This window comes from Dasypus novemcinctus, chromosome 20 (genome assembly GCF_030445035.2).
Source record: "Dasypus novemcinctus isolate mDasNov1 chromosome 20, mDasNov1.1.hap2, whole genome shotgun sequence".
Classification (NCBI taxonomy): Eukaryota; Metazoa; Chordata; class Mammalia; order Cingulata; family Dasypodidae; genus Dasypus; species Dasypus novemcinctus.
Window position 1 is genome coordinate 24,128,819 of NC_080692.1, and position 19,889 is coordinate 24,148,707.

At 53.0% G+C, this 19,889-nt stretch overlaps 1 protein-coding gene across 2 annotated transcripts in view; it reads right to left on the reverse strand.

Moving 5' to 3' along the window:
* The window catches only part of VWF (von Willebrand factor), a 137,126-nt gene that overhangs the window by 96,922 nt on the left and 20,315 nt on the right, over positions 1 to 19,889 (reverse strand). For both annotated transcript variants that reach the window (XM_058282316.2, NM_001281306.1), the window contains 3 exon segments: positions 3,078 to 3,294; positions 1,262 to 1,384; positions 473 to 584 (listed from right to left, as the gene is read on the reverse strand). In XM_058282316.2, coding sequence (XP_058138299.1) covers positions 473 to 584; positions 1,262 to 1,384; positions 3,078 to 3,294 — 452 coding nt within the window.

Below are 19,889 nucleotides of genomic sequence, written 5' to 3' on the forward strand. Positions count from 1 at the left end.
AGAGGAACCATCCAGAGGGGCTCCTTGGGGACATGACTTGAGCGAAGCAGGACCAGGAGCCCAGACCAGGCCCGGCCAAACCTGGGGAGCCACGGAGGCCAGGCTTGCGTGTTTTTCCACTGGGCACTCCTGCTTCCTACCTGCCGTGACACCAGAGATCTCAAGGAGAGAAGGAGCTGCTCATTGCTTGGTTGCTTGGTGACTGTTACATAAAGTCCCGGTCCACCGAAAGCAAGTTATTTTTCAAAGCATAGTTTGGGGGCAGAGCTGGGGACATTGCTTGCATGGAAACCAGCCTTCCCCCCCTGGCCTCTGCCATCCTGCAGGCAGATCTGTAACATAATCCTGCCCCCACCATGGGCTTCCCCCCCCTGCCCCAGGGCCCGTCTCACCTGCTCCGCCCTTACCGCCCCAGCTGCCCCTCCAAAGCCCCCCACCACAGCTCTCAGAACCGCCGCGGCAGCCCCCTTACCAGGTGTTACAGTCTCGCAAGAGGGAGGAGCCTGGGGGGTACCGCTTCCCAGCATGCACGCAGGAACACTCGGCGCGCTCCACGCAGCGGCCTCCATCGAGGACCTGCCCCTCTGGGTTCAAGGGCACCAAGGAAAAGGTCTTAACGCTGTCACCACCACCTCATCTACAACCGTGCAAGCCCCCTGGGAGGGGTGCTTAGGGCTCCTTCCAGGAAGCCCAAAGAACTTGTTCTGTGGTTCTCCCTTTCCCTGGGGCCACCTGGGGGAAGTTCATCTCCATCCTAGGATGACGACAAGCCAGGAGTCAAAATCCAAGGGACTCACTCTGGATGATTAAGCAGGGTTTTTCCGCCAAAGCCCCCCAAGTCTCTCCTGAGAAAGACTTCCTAGTGCAAAAGCTCTTTGTCAGCTGAGCTCAAATGGCAAACCCAGGATATATTTTTAAAGATCTTTCTCCCAGACTGGTTCCCTGCCACGTAACTGAGAAAACAAAATGCAGCTCAGATTGGGCCACGTGCTCCCAAAACAAAGTCACCGTTGGAGCCCAGACTATCCTTCTATTTCCTTAGACAGAAGTGCTTTCATGGACACAGTGCAAGAGGAAAACATAAATTAAAAAATAAAGACCAGCTCCATCCTGATCACTCCGTACAAAGACTTTTAAAATATATACATAAAAGGCCTCTGATTTCAGCAACGGGAAACAAACACAAGTGGCCTTCATCTTACTCCCCAAAGCCAAGGGCACTGCCAAGGTCTCGGGTTTGTAAATAAAGTAAGTTTATTACCAGAGCAGCTGCAGCCATCCACGCATTGCTCCTGACACACTTCACTGATGTGCAGGCTCTGGCAGTTGCTGGTGCAAGGGGACACACACTCCTTATACTTCATGCCAGCAGGGCACGCCGGGCCTGAAACAGAAAATCAAAGTGGTCTCCTCCAGGGTGGGTCCCCTCCAGTGCGGCATCTTACAAGTCACATGGTACTCAGAGCCCCCCTGCCCCCTCTGGCTGCTCCGTCTACAGGGCTCCAGGGGCCACCCCACCCAATGGCCAACGTGCCCCTCCGAGGATCCACCTCCCAGCCGCCCCTCCCCTGCAGGAGCATCTCCCAAATCATGCGGTCCTGGATAAGACAAATCAAGGTCACGTGGGACTGCCACCCTTCCCCCTTGGTCACTGGATCTCCAGGAACAATTTGGCTTGGCTTTGCTCTTCTAGGCTCTGTCCTTTTCACCTAAAACCTGTTTGGTCTGAGACCAAATGGTCTAGATTGGGGGGGAAATAAATGCGCTCCTGGGACCAAGCGAGGAGAGACTGGTGACCCCTGCTCAGAGGGGGACATCGGCCCTGACTGGACGCCCACCTCGCATGCTCTGCTCACGCCCACTTTCCCTGCCTGGGTGCTGTCCATCCTGTACTTATTTCCACTTTCCTGCAGGTCCTCCTTCAGAGCCCCATCACCTAAGTATCTCCCTGTTCTCGCCCTCGAGGCCCAGCTCCTCAAGGCCAGCACTGGCTCTCCTCCTTTCTCCCTGCCTCAAAGTCTACAGACGCCCTGGCAGACCGAAGGACCAACAACCGGGAGACGACAGGCTCCTTTCCGGGGTTCATGATACCAAACAACTGCCTCAAACACCTTCTCCTCCAGGACACAATCGAGTGTCTCCCCCACTCTGCCTTCAAAGCCCAAAAAACCAGCCACCCCACCAAGTTTTCCCTTACAGGGAAATCAGCCGCTCATAGCACCTCTCTCACAGCCTCACAGAAAAAAAATGAAAAGCACGTCTCATGTTCATTTATAAGCCATCTGCTGCAACTGAAAACCCTGTGTGCAGTGTCACTGTTTTGCCGGCGGCTGCATCTCCAGCCACTGCCCGAGCCGGTCGTTCGTCCACACTGGCTGGCCATCTGCCCTGCTTTTGACCAGGGCAAGGGCCTGGGAGAGAGGAGGCTTCTGGGAACGTGACCGGAGAAGGCTCCACTTGGTCACAATAATTTGGGGGGATGGTGACAACAATTAGGGACCCAATGAGATTTAGACCAAAAATCCGGGAGCCGTGAAAAGAATGGTGAGCGCCCCACCCAGAGGCGGGAGGCTGATTTAATGAGAGGGAAGGACTGCGTGAAAAGACTTCTGGGCTCTACGCTAGGCCCTCATGGGGACGGCGTGACCCGCTCCCTGCGCCTCCCAATTCAGACAGGCTGGAGGCGAAGACAGCCTCAAACTGCAACTGCTGAGGTTTGGGTGGGAAGCAGAGGTCATGTAGGGAGTCCAGGGAGTGGGTATCCGAGGAGCGCGAAGGAGGTGGCGCAGAGGCAGGAGAGAGGACAGGCCGGCTCCCCAGGGCCCGCCGGCAGCCTCTCGCGCAGGGCGCCCTCTGCAGGCCAGCACCGGTGTGACAGGCGGCGAGGGCAGGGCCTGTGGGGCCCAGGGCGGCTGTGCAGGCGCTGACCACGGCGGGTAGAGGGCGCAGCCAGGACACCGCGCTTCGGCTTCCGGAGCGACGCCACCCCAGCACCCACTGAGCCCCAGCCGGGAGAAAACCAGGAGGAGTGCGGGAGGGGGGAGGGGGAGGGGTGCAGAGGCGGGGCCGGCACTTACGGCACGCGCTGTGCTGCGTCCAGCCGTCCAGCACCATTCCCTGCTGCGCGCAGGCGCGGGCGTACTCCAGCAGGGCGGCGCACGGGCACCCCAGGCCCTGCGCGCAGCGGCACAGCGCCTTTTCACACAGGGCCACGAAAGGCTCGGGATCCACCAGAGGGTGGCAGCGGGCGAACACCGAGGCGCCCTTCAGAAGCTGGCACTGCTCCCAGAGTTCCTGCGGGGGAGAGGGCATCCTCAGGGAGGGGGCACGAGTGGGGCCCCGGCGGATTCGGCGTGTCCCCTCAATAGGTCCCCGAGCGTGGCGGCTGTGATGACTTAGCCCTGATGGGGAAACTGAGGAAGCTCCGTCGGGACCGGACTCCACTGCCAGCACCTGTAGGTGCGGATGGACATCTGTTAACTTCAACAGGGCATCCCTCAAAGGAGAGATTGGATTCAGGCCAGGTGACGGGAACCAAGGCTAAGCTGTGTGCTGGACTGACCCTGGAAATGCAGTCTCAGGTCCTTGAACTACCAAAGAAAAGAGAAGAGTAGTAGGGGAGACAGAGGAAGGGGGATGAAAAGAGCCCTGGACTTGAAGTCCCACGGTCTGGTGTCAGAGTCCAGGGATGCCGTCCACCGTCCTCTCCCCGCCCTTGATCTTCTCACTGCACACGATGGGCTTGGAGACCAGCGTTTGGGGTTTTTTTCAAGTAGATATTCAGGGTCTAACTCGCAGAGATTTAAATTCCTTTGGTTGGGAATGGGGCTTAGCAATTAGGTTTTTCCTAATATTCCCCAGGTGATTCCTATGTTCACCCAGTTCCCATCAACAAAAACCTTGCTAGGATTTTATGAAATGTCCCAGAGCTACTGGCCAAGGCAAAAGCTATTCTTGGGTTTTATCACTCCGTTGATTGATAACTTCAACCCCATAATATGAAGCAGGTTGGGAGTGTTTGTCATGTGTTATTCCTGTTTAATAACTCGCAATGCACATCTTGTTTTCACAATTTAACATCTCTGAGGCTGCGGTGCATCTTAAAATCAACAGCATCATGATTAATGAACAGCTTTTTCTTTCTTAGAGTTTGTAGAATAATGATGAGTCTTAGAATCAACAATGTCTTCAATTTGACACTATGCAGTATTATGAATAGAAATGATCCTCAGTGGGTACATAATTTCTTCCACGTGTATGCATGCTCTCCGAGTGGAAGCTGGCAATCAGTGAAAGGACTTAGGGGCTTCAGCTAAAAAAAAAAGGAAGTTAAGGGTATTTTAAAGCGACTGTCAAACCTGCAGGGTAAACCAGAGCAAATCAGTGGTGCGAAAGGAAGCGGTAAAAAAAAAAAAAAAGGAAAGAAACTACGCACATTGAGGAGAGAGAAATCCAATCTGCTCATACTGTACGAAGAATAACCAGAGCCCGCCTGTGTAAAAGCAAAGGCCAGTTGCCCCGAGCCCGGCCCGTGAGCCTCCTCTTTTGCTGCCTGTGGAAAGCAAGAAGGGAGAGAAGCCTGGGCCAGGGCTGCCCACCATCCACCAGACACCCTGGGGTGCCTGGGAAAGCCGTGCCCTGCCCACAGTGCCACTATATTGAGGCCCTCTCCCTTTCCTGCACAGAGTCCATCAGAACCAGGGCCCCCCAGCCCCCCCAGGGGACACCCAGGACCCAGCCCTGCCCAGGACTGCCTTACAAGCAGCGGTAGGTGGGGGATGAAGAGCTGCAGAACTGCCGGGAGGGCCATGAGCAGCTCTCCACCCTGGAAGGCCACCCCTGGAGCAGCACTCACCCTGGGACCCCACCCTCCTGCGTTACCTCCATCAGGTGGGAGATGTGCACCTCCCGGGGCTTCCTGGTACGGCTGTGAACAGTGTATGGGCGGTGGGGACCCTGGCACCCGGCCTCACGCTCCCTCGTGGAGGTGTCAGAGGGACACCACAGTGCCGGGCACATTGTCACCCGTCCTAATGAAAACTAGGCCAAGTTAAGTCTCAGGTGGACACATTTATCCTTCTGCTGACACCCTTAGCGTTTCACACAAGGGGAAACTGAGGCTTCTGAAGGCCTGGAAGACTGAAAGAAGTAGGCAGGCCACCTTGTCATGACTCCAGCAGCCCTGGATTCAAGTTCGCTCTCCTCCAAGTGCTGGCTCTGTGACCTTGGGCTGTTTACTTCACCCTCCTCCTCTATAAAATGAGGATAATGATTAGACTGTAGGGAAGAGTGAATGAAATAAGGCATGGAAAAGGCTTAGCCCAGCAAATGGTGACCCCATAGCGTCATCATCATTTTCACCATCCATACCAGGCCACCAGAGCTATCCCTTCCACTGTCCCTCCTGCCATTAGGCTTATCCCCTGGAAGGGTGAGCAGGTCACCAGCAGGACAGGACACCTTTGCCCCCGGGTCCATCGCCCTGGGCTACACGGGGATGAGGGTTGCCAGGTGGCATTACCACTTCACTAGTCTCTTGGGTGCTCTGTGGTGACCAGAAGGGTAACTTTGGTTTCTCTTTTATTTGGGATGCTCACACTCCTCCGAAGCAAAGTGGTTTCTTCCCAGTGGAGCAGGAGGGACCTCTCTGCAACCTCCATCCTTGCCGACAAGAGGAAGCTAAGGGAAGGAGGCTGAGGCCGGGGGCTTTCTTTCCCCATTCTGCCCCCCGCCACTGCCCCCATAAGAAATGCCCCTCAGGAAGTGAGGTTGCTGGGCTCCCCAAGGGCAGCTGAGGGGGCCTCAGAGAGTCAATGCTCAACTCACCCCCTTCTTCACCCACAACTTGGAAGGACAAGAAAAACTCTAAAAAGCAGCTCTGGGGCGGGGAGGTTCTAGTGATGGCACAACCCCTGCAGGTCTTGGGACCAGGCACCTGGGGGACCCAAATCAGCCAGAGGAGGGGAGACCCCAGGAGCCCAGGCAGCCCCCACCCCATCAGAGTGGTGGGGGTAGAGTCCAGCATGGCCCATCTCCAGCTGGCCTCCTCAGTTTTTCCCTGGGAACAGCACTCCAGCACATTTCCTGGGAGTTCCCCTGAGGTATTTAATGGTTCACAGAAAGCGTGAGCAAGAAGGGTATGTTCTGATGATTTGCCTGCAGGATGGGAGTGGATTTCTGCAGAAACAGCCAACGCCTTTCGTAAAAGAATTTCCTTTGACCTCTATCCGTCCGCACCTGAGAGCTGGCAGGAGTTTCTTTCTCATCAGAAACAAAAAGGAAAGTCTGTCATCGCACTGTCAGCCGCCTGAGCGGCGTCTCCTAGCCTGAGCGCAGTGTGACATGGGCAGGACTCCCAGCACCTGGGGCGGACCTGCCACATCGGGCAGCCGTCCCCCTCCTGCCACAGGTGACACCGCCAGGGTCATTTCCATAGGAAGGAATCCAAGGTGAAGTTGCCCTGTGTGCTCTCTGACTCACGGGAGGGGCCCTGGCAGGGAGGTGGCGATGGGAACAGTTCCCCAGCAAGCCTTTACTGAGAGGCTCCGGGTCTCCAACAGCAGTGCCCTTCGCAAACGCCAATCGGGCTATGTCCCACCCCCGCTTACGTAGCAAAGTCCCAGCCCTTTGGAAAGTCCCATCCCTTCCTGCTCCCCATCTCAAATGTTACTGATGGATCCCCGAACAAATCCCAATGTTTCCTTCAAAAATATTTATTGCACACCTACTATGTGCCTGGTACAAGGAATACAACAGACATGGTCCCAGCCCCTGCAAGGCTCATCAGGAAAGCAGTGTGGGGATTCCACCAGCTTCTGGGTATGTCTATTCCAGTTACACATTCCAGAGCTGAGAAAATAACCACAGGATGGGTTCAGGGACTCACTAGACCCACTGTGAGATGGGCCTGAGCTACAACTCCAGTGGTCACCAGACCCCATAACCCCTACTCTAACTAGTGACATTTGGGGTCTCTTGGAATTAGTGTCAGTTCAGAACCAGTGTCCAGTAATCCCTGAAAAATCTGATTATTTCCCTTTCCCCAATGCACAGTCGCCCTGGTAAAAGGCAGTAGGTCCTTTGGGGAAGGCTGAGAGAAAGTCAGCGTAAGTTTTCAGCAGTGTGGAGAGGTCCTTCCTAAAGGGTACCCAGCCTCCCCGTTATTCAAGGGGTCTGCACACTGGCTCCTTGAGGCGCTGTGACTCCCTGTTTTGGCGATTCAAGTTAGACTGCTGTTCACTTGACCTGCTTTTGCAGGCCGTATGAATTTAGAACACTGTTCATCTGTTTCTCTTCTAGGGGTCACCAAGACCAATTAGCCGACGCCATGGATCTCTGCGAGTCAGACTGCTCGGCTGTCCATCACGGGAGCCACGCCCACACGATCTTTAGCCATTAAGTGCGGCCATGTGGCCCCCTGCCACCCGGGATCCCCTTACCCCCATTGTATTTAGGGATCCCAGTTCACTGGCCGCAGTTCCCACTGTCTTTCTGACCCACAGAGAAGAACAACCTTAGAGCTCTTCAGGGACGCTCACAGCTGCACTTCTCACAGTCAAGGTTAAAGTGTGGGCTCTGGGACCTCCCAGGTGGCTCTTACCGGATAAAATCCACTCTTCCCATCTCCTCTGTCCTCCCACAACTCGCCCTTCTCTTGCAGCTAACTCCTGCTCCATCCCCAGTTCGGGAACCATCTTTTCCAGGGAGACTTCTCTGATCGAGTTCCCGTGTCCCCATCCACTGGGTTAGCTGCTCCTCCTCGGGAACTGATACTGTTTATTTCTGTGGCATCGCCCCTTTTCCCTGCGAGTTTTTCCAGGCAGGAGCTGCTTCCCAGGGCACACAGAGAGGCCAGGCCTTTAGGAAGTGCTGAATCAACCTCACGGGACTGAGTCTGAGCACGCCGTGCTCTCCAGCTGCTAAGAAACTTCTGATCCACCTGGACCAGGTGTTTCCACTTAGAATGTCTATGTGACAGTCTAATGACTTCGTGCCAGTTTTGGTGTGACCAATCAGGGCAGCCAAGATGCCGGGAAGGCTTCCTAAAAGGAGGCAAGGTCTGAGCTGGGCCTGGGGGTAAGACTCAGCCTGCGGGGCAGGAGGGGGTCTTGCAGGCAGAACCAGGTGCTGGAGAAGCAGAGTCGTTACAGCCGAGCCAAACCCCAGGCCTCCAGCCCCGTGTTGTCAACGGACATCACAGGAAAGGCCCAGAGGGCCCTGGGACGCTCCTCGAATAGGTTAGTGTCCTGCAGGTCCTTAGCAGTTGGCTATGACCCCCGTGGCATTACAGACCTAACCAAACTCTCCTTGAGTGATTGTCTTCTCTGCCTCAGCACACCCCTCGGCTGTGGCTGCGTGAAGGTCTCACGGCCTCTAGGATTTGTCCAGCACACCGGCGATCACTCAGTCAAGTGCATGGTTTGGGGAGGCCTCACATGCACGCACCCTCTGTTCCTGCATGGACTTGGGTGTGGTCGTGCAGGTCCGGGTTGGGGTGGGCGGAGCGACGGGACGTGCTCCTGGCTCCCTGGAGAGTCATGGGGACTGTAGACTGGTAGAAGCCCCAGGCCAGGGGTCCCTCCTCTGACCCTCTGCTCCTCCCCTAGCCTTAAGGAGAGGCCGACCGCCAGCCCCTGCAGTTGACTACATTCTCTCCCAGCCCACCTAAGAACTGCTTTCAGAGACCCTCATCACCCGCCACCACAAAATGGCCCCTCAGAGGCCTGAAGATGCCTTCGAAGAACACGAATCTCCTCAGAGAAGGGCTGGGTGGATATGGCCTGTCAGATTTGGAAACCAAGGCATGGAGAGGGAAGAGCCCTAACTAGGTCAGCGGTTCTCAAAAAGAGGTCCAGGAACCCCCTAGGCACCCTCACGATCCCCTCAGGGGTCCATAAGGTCAAGTCTATTTTCATAATACGGAGATGTTATTTGCCCTTTTTGCTCTGTCCTCTGACTGCGTAGCGATATTTTCCAGAGGCTCCGTGACGTGTGAGGTCACAATAGAATGAATGCAGATGCGGATAGGAAAGTCCAGCTGATTTCTATTAAGCCAGACTTTAAACGGATTTGCAAAACTGTGAAACAATACCATTCTTGTTCTCTAATTTTTTTATTGGAATCTATAATTATTTTTATTTTAAAATATATTATTTATGTCAACATATGATGGTTTTATTGTTTTTAATTAATTGTTTAACATTTTTCCATTTTAATATCTAATATGGTAGATGTCAACAGTTATAACCCCCATAAACAAAATCTCTCTGGGGGTCTCAAATATATATATATGTATGTATATATATGTATGTTTGTTTTTTTTTTTTTAAGGAGGCACTGGGAATTGAACCCGGGACCTTGTGCATGGGAAGCAGGTGCTCAACCACTGAGCTACGTTCACTCCCCTCAAATATTTTTAAGAGTGAAAGGAGTCCTGAGACTAAACCAATTGACCACTGCTGTGTTTGTGAAAGGAGCGACTAAGCAAGGGCTCAAACTCTGGTTCCATTCCACAGCTCAGCCACGCATCACCAAGCCACAAATTACCGGATTCCCACCCCTTCAATTCACCCCACCCATCCCCACCTTGTTTCCAAAGGATCAGATGAGAGGACAGCACTGCACAGTGGATACGGCAGGTTTTAGAAGCATAGTTGGGTTAGAGTTTCAAACCTGTCTCTTCCCAGCCGTGTGACTTTAAGAAAATTGCCTCAACTCCCTGGACCCCTGCTTCCTCTTCTGTAAAGCAGGGTCATGGGGAAGAGGCTAAAAGTGGTTTCCTAGCACCGCGTCTCCCCTTCTTTCTGAGTCATAAGACCTCCAATTTTCAACTTTTCACCTGGACCCATAGTCACTTGGAATAAAGATTACATTTCAGCACAAAAGGACAGATAGCCTATGACTCCACTTGTATGAAATATCTAGAATAAGTAAATTCACAGAGGCAGAAAGAGGATTACAGGGTACTGGGGGGCAAGAGTAAAGTGAATGGGGAGTCATGCTTAATGGGTGTAGAGTTTCTCTTAGGGAGATGGAGGAGTTTTGGTAAAGGAGAGCAGTGATGGCAGCACAACATTGTGGGTATAATTTACACTCCTGAATAAGAAACTTGAAAGTGGCTAAAATGGGAAATTTTATGTTGTATATGTTACCACAATAAAAAAAAATTAATGTTAAAATAATAGAATTACAGGCGGACTTGGCCCAGTGGTTAGGGCGTCCGTCTACCACATGGGAGGTCCACGGTTCAAACCCCAGGCCTCTTTGACCCAGGTGGAGCTGGCCCACGCACAGTGCTGATGTGCAAGGAGTGCCTTGCCATGCAGGGGTGTCCCCTGCGTAGGGGAGCCCCAAGCGCAAGGAATGTGCCCCAGAAGGAGAGCCACCCAGCCAGCGTGAAAGAAAGTGCAGCCTGCCCAAGAATGGCGCCACCCACACATAGAAATGACACGAGATGATGCAGCGAAAAAGAGACACAGATTCCCGTGCCACTGACAACAGAAGCAGACAAAAGAAGATGCAGCAAATAGACACAGAAAACAGACAACTGGGGTGGGGGGTGGGGGAGAAGGGGAGAGAAATAAATAAATAAATCTTAAAAAAAAAATGGAATTACAAAAAAGGAAGAAAATGAAATCCTCCTGTTACTCTAACCTGAAGTAACACTATTAATTTGTTGTATCTCCTACAAATCTTTTTTTTAATTAAAAAAAGGTTAAATTCAGAATATGTTAGATAAATCATTTTGTATCTAGCTTTTTTCACCTCACATTTCATTATGAGCATTTTCACATCTAAGCTAGAATTTTAAATACTTTAAATACGTCATGGAACAGAAACTGGAATATCAAAAAAGAATAAAGAAAATGAAAATTACTCATAATTTTATCTTCCAAAGATAATCACTCTGAAGATTTTGATCTGTTTCTGGTCCTTTTTTTATATACTATTATTATTTTAAAACAAAAACTGGATCATACTCCACATATTTTTTTAAATATCAAATTTTTGAGTGAAAATTTTCTGCAGTTATCCAACAAGCATTCACAGAGCACTTACCGTGTTCTAGGAGTTATGGGAAAATGGCAAACAAGACAGAAAATGTCTTCGCCCTCATAGAGTTTACACTCTTACAGAGAAGGAAGATAAAACCAGACAAAAATAGGTATATCATGCTGAGGGATAAGTGCTATGGAGAAGAAGAAAGCAGAGTAAAGAGAGAGAGACTAAGGAAGAGGGTGCAGGCTACTTGGGTAAAGAGTCAGAGAAAGACTTCCTAAGGAGATATTTAAGCACACCCCTAAATAAAAATAGAAATAGAAAAATGCTGTATCATTTTTCTATTGACTAGATGTTATGCTAATTGTAGTATATTTCAGTGCTTTTTAAGTATTCTTCATTCTAAATAAATATTTGCTTTTTCTGTTTAAAAAAAAAAGTTCTCAACCTGCCTTACAGCTGGGTGAAGCCATTGAGTGATCTTTGCACATAGTAGGATATAAACAAAACTGTTATGTACAATTTCCAGACAATGTCCTCAAAAGGGTGGGGTGTGCCCTTCTTAGTCCTTTCTCTTTCTACTGTTGGAATGTGCTTGTGATGACTGGAGCTTGAGTTACCATCTTGGAACAAGAGATGGAAGCTCCACCTGTAGGCAACAGAGAAATGTGCAGAAGGATCCTGGATCACCGACACCAGGGGTTCCTGTCCTGACCCTGGACAGCCTACCCCTGAACTCCTTCATATGAGAGGAAAGTAAACTTCTATATTGTTTAAGCAATTGTTACATTCGGTTTTCAGTCATTCACAGCTGAACATACTCCTAACTAACATAGAGAGCAATACCTACCAAGACGGTTGCTGGAAAAAAAAAAATTAAACGAGATTAAACTGAAAAGGCAATCAATTGCTTGTAACTAGGACCATTTGTCTGCTGGCAATACTAGCCAAACAGCCAGCTGGAAAATGGCCTCTCAGCTCTCTGCCAAGGCAGTCTGGCAGGGACACAAAACCAGGGTCAGCTAATTTGCACCCTTCTAGCATCGGCTACTCTGTCTTTCTTCAGCTCCCGCCTGTGGTGCCAGAAGCTGGTGAGAGAGCTCCAGCCCCGCCCCCTCAGTCCACGACCTCCCCCTGCCTGGGTGAGCCTGCAGACCAAATTGCAGTGCAAACTAATTGCATTTTCAGTTCATTAAAGAAGACCAGGCCTCTTCGCTGGAGACACCAGGCCGGCTCACGGAGGGGAAGAGAAAAGCCCATCTCCCCAGTGGCAGGCAGGGGAAGGAGAAAAAGCAACAGAGTGATCTGAAGCCTAGCTATTGTGTTTATTCCCAAAGAGCTGACAAAAGAAAAGGGGGAGAGGCATTCCTAGGACCCAAGTGAACAAAGAAAGGAGAACATAACATATAAGTACAAGATTGTTCAGCCAAGCCCTGGTTTTTCCATTTCTGGAGTGGGTGCCCTGGAGCTCCCTGGAAGAGGTGCGAAAGCGCCTGGAGCCGGAACTGGTCCACAGTAAAGGGTCCAAGAATTCATTCCAGCAGCAGGGGATAGTTTCCTCTTGGTCAGAGTGCAAGAATAGTTGGGGAAGTGTTGTTCATTCTATTTATATCATCTGGCTGGCCTGGAATTAGCCCCACCCACATTCCAAAATCTGACTCACAAAGACCCTTTGAAGCAGTTTGATGGATTTCCACCAAATGGGTGGTTTTGGGGGAGTTGGACATCCTCCTTCTGAAATAGTTGGGGTATAACCTGCTGAGAAGTGGGGTAACTGGATATGTCCCTGGTGCAAGCCCCGGAGAGATGGCCAGGGAGCCTTCCACAGGACCCTCCTCACCCGCTGTTCCAGGGCTCCTGGGAGGCAGCTGAGTGACAAGGCTCAGGTTCAGCCGGCTGGAGGACAAGGGCCCGGTTCAGCCGGCTGGAGGACAAGGGCCCAGCACCATCCCCGTGGTTCCCAGTTTGGGGTCTACCCCAGCTCTGGGGGCAATGCCACAATAAGCGCCCCACCCATCCCTCTCCCACCCAGGAAAGACACTCTGCTAGGAAGCTGACTCCCCCAAGCTCCTAGACCACCGCTGCTGACTAACCATTCTTGTGGCAATTTGTCATTTACTGACCCATGACAGCACCTGTCTTATTTTCATGGTTGCTGAAACCTTATACATGCTTAGTGTCACCCAAACCACATGAAAACTCTTTATAAATAGGTTCTGGAGAGCGCCATCAGAATCTTGCCCATTCTGGTCCTCACCAGGGGAAAGGAGAGAGCGAAGGAAGCACCTGAGAAGACGTGGTTCAAGTCATTAGGTTAGGGGGGCATTTGTCCTGAATGCTTGAGTACTGGGGCCTCATCCAACCTTCTTTGGGGGATTGTCAGATAAGTCCCCTAAACAACCAAGTTCTCTTTAATTGCGGGGGAGGGGGGGGAGGGGAGCGTTGTGTGTCTCTGAAAGCCCTGAGGGAAGCGGACTTGGCCCAGTGGTTAGGGCGTCCGTCTACCACATGGGAGGTCCGTGGTTCAAACTCCGGGCCTCCTTGACCCGTGTGCAGCTGGCCCATGCGCTGCGCTGATGCGCGCAAGGAGTGCCGTGCCACGCAGGGGTGTCCCCCGCGTAGGGGAGCCCCACGCGCATGGAGTGCGCCCATAAGGAGAGCTGCCCAGTGTGAAAGAAAGTGCAGCCTGCCCAGGAATGGTGCCACACACAGGGAGAGCTGACACAACAAGATGATGAAACAAAAAGAGACACAGATTCCCAGTGCCACTCATAAGGATAGAAGGGGTCACAGAAGAACACACAGCAAATGGAAACAGAGCAGACAACTGGGGGTGGGGAGGGAAGGGGAGAGAAATAAATAAATAAATCTTTAAAAAAAAAAAGAAAGCCCTGATCTCTGCCATCAGGCTGGAACCCCAACACAGCGCTGGCCCCTCCACTGTTCCCCCAGGACCACATCAGCTCATTCCCCTCAGCAAACCCTATGCTCAGGTGAGTGTGTTTAGTCCAAACAGAGAAGCGCGCTCATTCAGCCAGGTGCTGAGCAGAGGTTCACCTTAGAGAGGGAAGCCCGGGAGGCAGAGGGGGAAAGGAGCTTCCAAGAGACACACGGAGAATCGAGTGAAACACACGGAGAATCGAGTGAAGCCGGGGCTGGGTCTGGACTGTGGGGCTCGGTCAGGCACGTGAAATCAAAGCTCACTCCTCAGGCTGCAGTTCTTACTCTGCAAAAGGGGAAAGGTGGGTGCATGTGTGTGTGCGCACGCTTGTGTTCAAACCCCAACTCTGAGCTAAGTACCACTTGGGCACCCCGGCTGTAAAGCCGGGTCACCTGCTGTCATCTGACAACCCCCGCCTTTCCCTGCAGAGGAAACCCTGGGTTACAAGGGTCTCTCCTTGAGATTTACTGACTTCCCTGGGCCTGACTCTCTTGCCGCACACAGTCTCTCAACGAATCACTATCCTTCCGAGCAAAGAAACGTAACACAATTCTCCCCAGTGTCGGAGAGAAGTCTATTCCAGGCCAAATCACCCGAGTTAGTGAAGGGAAGAAGCAGGGAGAGGAGTGGGGTGCCGGGGTGGGGCTGGCCCAGTGCAGGAGCACCTTGTGGTCCTCTGAGCTCAGATTACCTCCCTCCACACGCCTGAGCTCACCTTCCTGCTTGACAGTGAGCAGAAACGAGAAAAAGACCTGGGCACGTCCTCGACAAATAAAAGGCCTGAACAAATGTAATGAGGACATGACGAGTGAATCGCCTTGTCCCCCATAGCTTGGTGTTTGTGTGCCTCTCTGGGCTATTGAGGTAACGGGTTATGGTTAGTCAAAGTAAACATGAGTATTTACAAATGTCAGCTTGTGAGAGGCAGCTTGTGAGAGGCAGGTGATTTCCTGGGGGAAGAGAATTACAGGTGACCAGCATGCTAGTTCAAAGGAGGGGGAGAAGTTTCTACAGGACGAGGAAGAGAGGGGCAGAGAATGTGAAGACAAGAGCAGCAAGACAAAAGAAGGAACACATTTGTGTTGACTGAATCAACACCAACTTTGGAGGCCAGCGAAGAACAGGAAACCTGGGGCCAGTGGCTGATTGATGGCGTGCAATTGGACTTGAACTCCTGAATAAGACCTGGAAAAAACACACAGAAAGGACCTTGCTTCTTCAGAATTCAGGAGCACAGAGAGATAGGGCGTTAACTTGAAATGCAGACAAAAAGAAAGGAGAGACGCATCAGGAAGCCAAGAAGGTCTGCAAAGGGCTGAGCTCCACACAATGGCTGGAAAGATCCCAGCAGGGCTATCTCTAAGCCTTGACTCAAGCTGGCCAAGGTCACAGCATACCTTCTCTACCTGGGCATAGTTTGTGGGCAGCATTCATGCAGCGGGTTGGAGCTGAACCAGATGTCTTCTAGAACCTCCTCCGAGTCTAGGCTGCCTCAGATTCATTGAAAGGCATTCCTTAGGCTCCAGCCACCTGCCTGAGGTTGACGCTGCGGATGGATGACTCCCCGCTGGGGGGTGCGCAGTAAGTGGTGCACTCGGCTTTCCCAGTAGAGACTGTCTTTGAGAGAACCTGACACTCAGGCTGCAGGAGCTAAAGCAGAAGGGCAGTGTGCCCTCTCTGGGGAGGCGATCCTAGGACGATGGGCTGCAGTGACCACACCTCCCAGGGGAAGCGAGGCCAGAGCCACGGAGGACAGTTCTGCGGGTCATAGTTCACAGTGGCAACACACCCAAGGTCTCCACACCACCCTAACCGTCCACACCCCTGGCAGCAGACACGGGAATGTTTATTGTGCTGATTTTCCAGCAGGGGCTGGTAAAGTGTCTGGAGGAAGGGCTGCCTTTTTCTAGTTGGCAAGAGCCCTGCATGGCCCAGCTGAGCCAGGTCCCGCCTCCGGGGCCCTGGGCTGCAAGGTGCAGATGAGTCTGCAGGACAAACCCAAGGTCCCACGATAAGGGTCAGCCCTTGTGGATATTCCCCAGACTGGCAAAGGAAAAAAAAAAAACAAAACCAAAAAAACCCTACGGAGCTTTCTTAAATGTGTATTGTGTAGAATTACTTGCAAATTCACGTCAGTTATTTCAGCATTTATAGCTTGGCACCTTTTATTAGTAGGTCTGCACCCTTCACTCCAGACTCCAGCAATCCTGACCTCTGAAAAGCTGAAAGAACTGCAAATTTGTAAGCAATCAAGCAAGCCATTATCAGCCCCGGTAGAGAGAGGCCCTGGGTTTTGTTGGCATAACAAGGAAACATTCATCCCCTAGGTAGAAGTAATAGGAGCTGGCTCTCAGAATGAGAGCTGTAGCCCTGGAAAGATGGAAAATTCCAGAAACAAAGGAGCGGGGGGTGGAGGATTCAGGCTACTGTCCAGGACAGTTCTTAGAACAACGCATTCTCCCCCACAGAACACCCTGCCACTCCAAAAGTCCCTTGGAGGTACAAGTTCGATGCAAAACACTAGTAAACGACGCCCCGGTTACCGCACCTGACTTCTGAACCCAGGGGCCCCCGTGGGCCTAAGCAGCTGCCACGGATTCGAAGGACCACGTTAATCATCTCCCGGAAGAGTCGGGATTGGCTTTCTAGCCAATAGGGAGTCACGATCCGATTGGCCCAGACAAAGCCAGGCGTCTCGGGTAAACAACCTGAAGCCGGGAGTTCTGAGCTTGCAGGAGCGTGCACCTGGGGAGGTGAAAAGTGTCTGGACCCAGTTGGTACCCAATTTCTTAAGCTGCTCCCAGTAAGTGTTCTCGTGCCCCCCAGGAGACAAAGCGAGTAGCGAGCTGCAGCTGCAGACTCGGAAAGCCACTGGGAGGCAAACCAGGCTCCCCTTGGGTCCTCCGCCTCCCTCCTCCACGGGGCATCAGGTAATCCACTTGAACCTCCTGCCGTCACCTCCCCCTTCTTAGGGATAAACGAGACGGCCCCTTTGTACTCTGAGTGTGGGAGAACATTTGTCAAAAGCTCTGCGGGGGCCTGTGTTTGCAAAATAAAGCAAGGCAGGGTCTTCGCCTTCCAAGAGCTGTTTCGGAATTCAAGGTACAGGCGTGGAAATGCCCACCCCACCTCACCTGAGGCACCCTCCTTAGAGAACACTGATGGGAGCGAGGGGCAGGGAAGAGGGTGAACCGGCAGCACACAGTGTAAGTAAGGGTGAGTTTGGTGAGGAAAGCGAGCACAGGATCCCTCTTCCTCCTCAGGGCTCATGGTCCCTCGGGGGCACCCAATTTAAAGTTCATCTGGGTTAATAAGCAGCTCTAGAAACGGTGGCTCCCGTCACTGAACCGGCTCTCGGGGTGAATGCATTTAGGCACCTCATTTCCTCCTAACTCCAAGCTCTGCTCAGCTACCGGAAAGGAATGGGAGTTCTAACCCGGACGAGGGTAGGAGGGACAGAATGAGCGTGTGCTCTTAGGCGTAGAGCACGGCACAGGCTCCACTGCTTCTCCTCCCTCACAAAGCATGGCCGCTCCGGGGGGAAGAGCAGGCCAGCACGGGGACCCTGGGAGCGCTAAACAGTAGTAAGAACAACAACGACCACCACGACTCCCACCACTGAGCCCCACACGGCTGAACCCCCTACCCACCTTATCTCTCCCTTATCCTCACAACAGCCCTGCCTTGCAGGTCCTCCTCCTGGGCCGGTTTTACAAATGTGGAAACTGAGACTGGGAGAAGGGAAGTGTCGTTCTAAAGCCAGTAAGTGGCCTGACCCCAAGTCCACATCCTCAGCTCGGTGCCAGGGCCCAGGGGTGAGAGGAACTCGGGGGATTGCCAAGGGCAAGCCCCAGACATTTCTAACTTTTACTGGAAGGAGAGGGAACGCCCCTTCCTTCTGGCACCGTCATCTCAGGGGTGAGAGCTGCCTAATTTAGGGCTATTCCTTGGCTCTGTCCAGGACGTGCAGCTTCTGGGGCCCGGCTGCAGGGTCTAGAACCACTCTGGCACTGGAAGCCCGGTGGGGGAGGCATCTCTGGGAACGTACTTGTTTACGAGCTGGACGTTGTCTGTGATTACGATTTAGGCAGCTGGATTTAGAGTCAGTGCAGGATATTTTCCTGGGCCTGACACACGCCTTGGTTCAGGAGGTCGAATTGTTCCACGAAAACGGAAAAGGCTCTTTCAGTGAGTAATCAGCTCATAATGAGGCATTCTCATGCTAAGGTGTATGTACACGTGTGTGTGATTTGTGCGTGGAGTAAAGTCCTGGGGTAATCTTTCCAGCCTTGCCCGGGCTTGGAGATACCAACCCTGTCTGTTCCGAGTCTCAGGACGGTACAGGGGCCAGTGGCGCTGCCCCTTCTTCCCCCTGGAGCCTCAGCCCCCACCCCGGGGCGCTGCCCAGGGCCAAGAAAACTAGCTCCACCCAAAGCCATCCTGTCGCGCACAGAGTGAAGCACTGGAGCCTGTGGTCACAACTCTCTGCCCACAAAGAATTTGGGAGAAATGACATTTGGTATGAGGGAGACGCCAGCCTGATGGCTGGCAGGTTAAAGATCCCTTAATGGGGGAAAAGAAAAAAGAGGAAAAAAAACATAATGCTGAGCAGTCGAGAAGGAAAGTAAGAGGCTACGGTCCTCTACCTGTCACTCCAGGCAGCAGGCCAGCTCATCGCCCCTGGACTTACAAGGCCACCACGAGCAAAGGCTCTGGTCCTTCCCACCAAATCGCCCCCACCTGCCACTGGACTCATTTGAAAACCCTCCTCCTGACGGGCCCCGCCAAGGCTGCCAGCCCCCTTCCCCTCAAGGCTCCCCCTCATCCCACCCGCAGCACCCCCATTTTCTCTCTGGGCTCCATCTTTCTGGGCAGAATCCTCCAAGCTCCAGGAGATACCAACACGCAGCTCTGCTGAGCAATAGCTCCTCTCAGCTGTCACACAGGCACCTCAAATTCAACCTGCCCAAATACTCTGGGGTGCTCCGCAGCCTCCCCGCCCCCTCCCACGTGCCGAGTCCACCCGTTTCCACAAGCCAGACCCCATGAGTCAGGCTGGATACCTCCCTCCCGCACCCCAAACGCCCATGCCCCCCGGAGGCCTCCATTACCTCCTAGGGGCCTCTTTGCTGAGTCCCCATTCCTCCATATCTCCCACCACACAATCCGCCTCCTCTCCCTGGACCCCTACATCTGCTCTGCCTCCCTCTTAGCCTTGTTCTCATGACCATCAGTGACCTTTTCAAAATGTGAGTCTGACCCCACGTCCTGTCCCAAACCTTCCCAGGATGTCCCTTTGCCACTTGAGAGAGGACCAAACTCCTTAACGGACCCACCAACACTGCCAGCCAGACCTCCACCCACCTCTCCACCCTCCCCTAGCCGGGCCCCTCCCGCTGGTTCTCACGCCCCGCTGCTTGAGCCTCAGTCCTTCAAATCTGCCAAGCCCCCTCTTTGCTCAGGGCTTTTATCGCGGGCTTCTCCATTTGCCCAGAAGTCTCCACCTCACCTCTTTACCTCTCTTACTTCCACTCAACTTTCAGTTCTCAGCTTTCAGGGCAACCTTCCTTCCCGAAACCTCAGGGCCCACCCGCAAGCCACGTCAGCTCCCTCTCTCAAGCATTTTCCTTTGGGAGCCCATCCTGGGACCCTCCATCTCCGCCACCCATCACCAATCCACTCCTCTCCACCTGCCCGGCACCCCCTAAGGCTGGCCTGTATGGACAGGCACCCAGGACTTCTGGCTTCCCGTTGGCCTTTTGCTGATGGGGAGGCCCAAAGGAAGGGAGAACGGGGTCGGGGTCTCTGTTCTCCCAGCTCCCGTCAGGCTGGTGCTCACCCCCAACAAAGGCTTAGCTCTGGCCAGGCAGGCTCCAGTCTCCAAGGTCTGCCTGCCTCCCCCCAGGCCTCCCTACACTCTGCCCCTACCTGTGTTCACCCTCTCTTTATT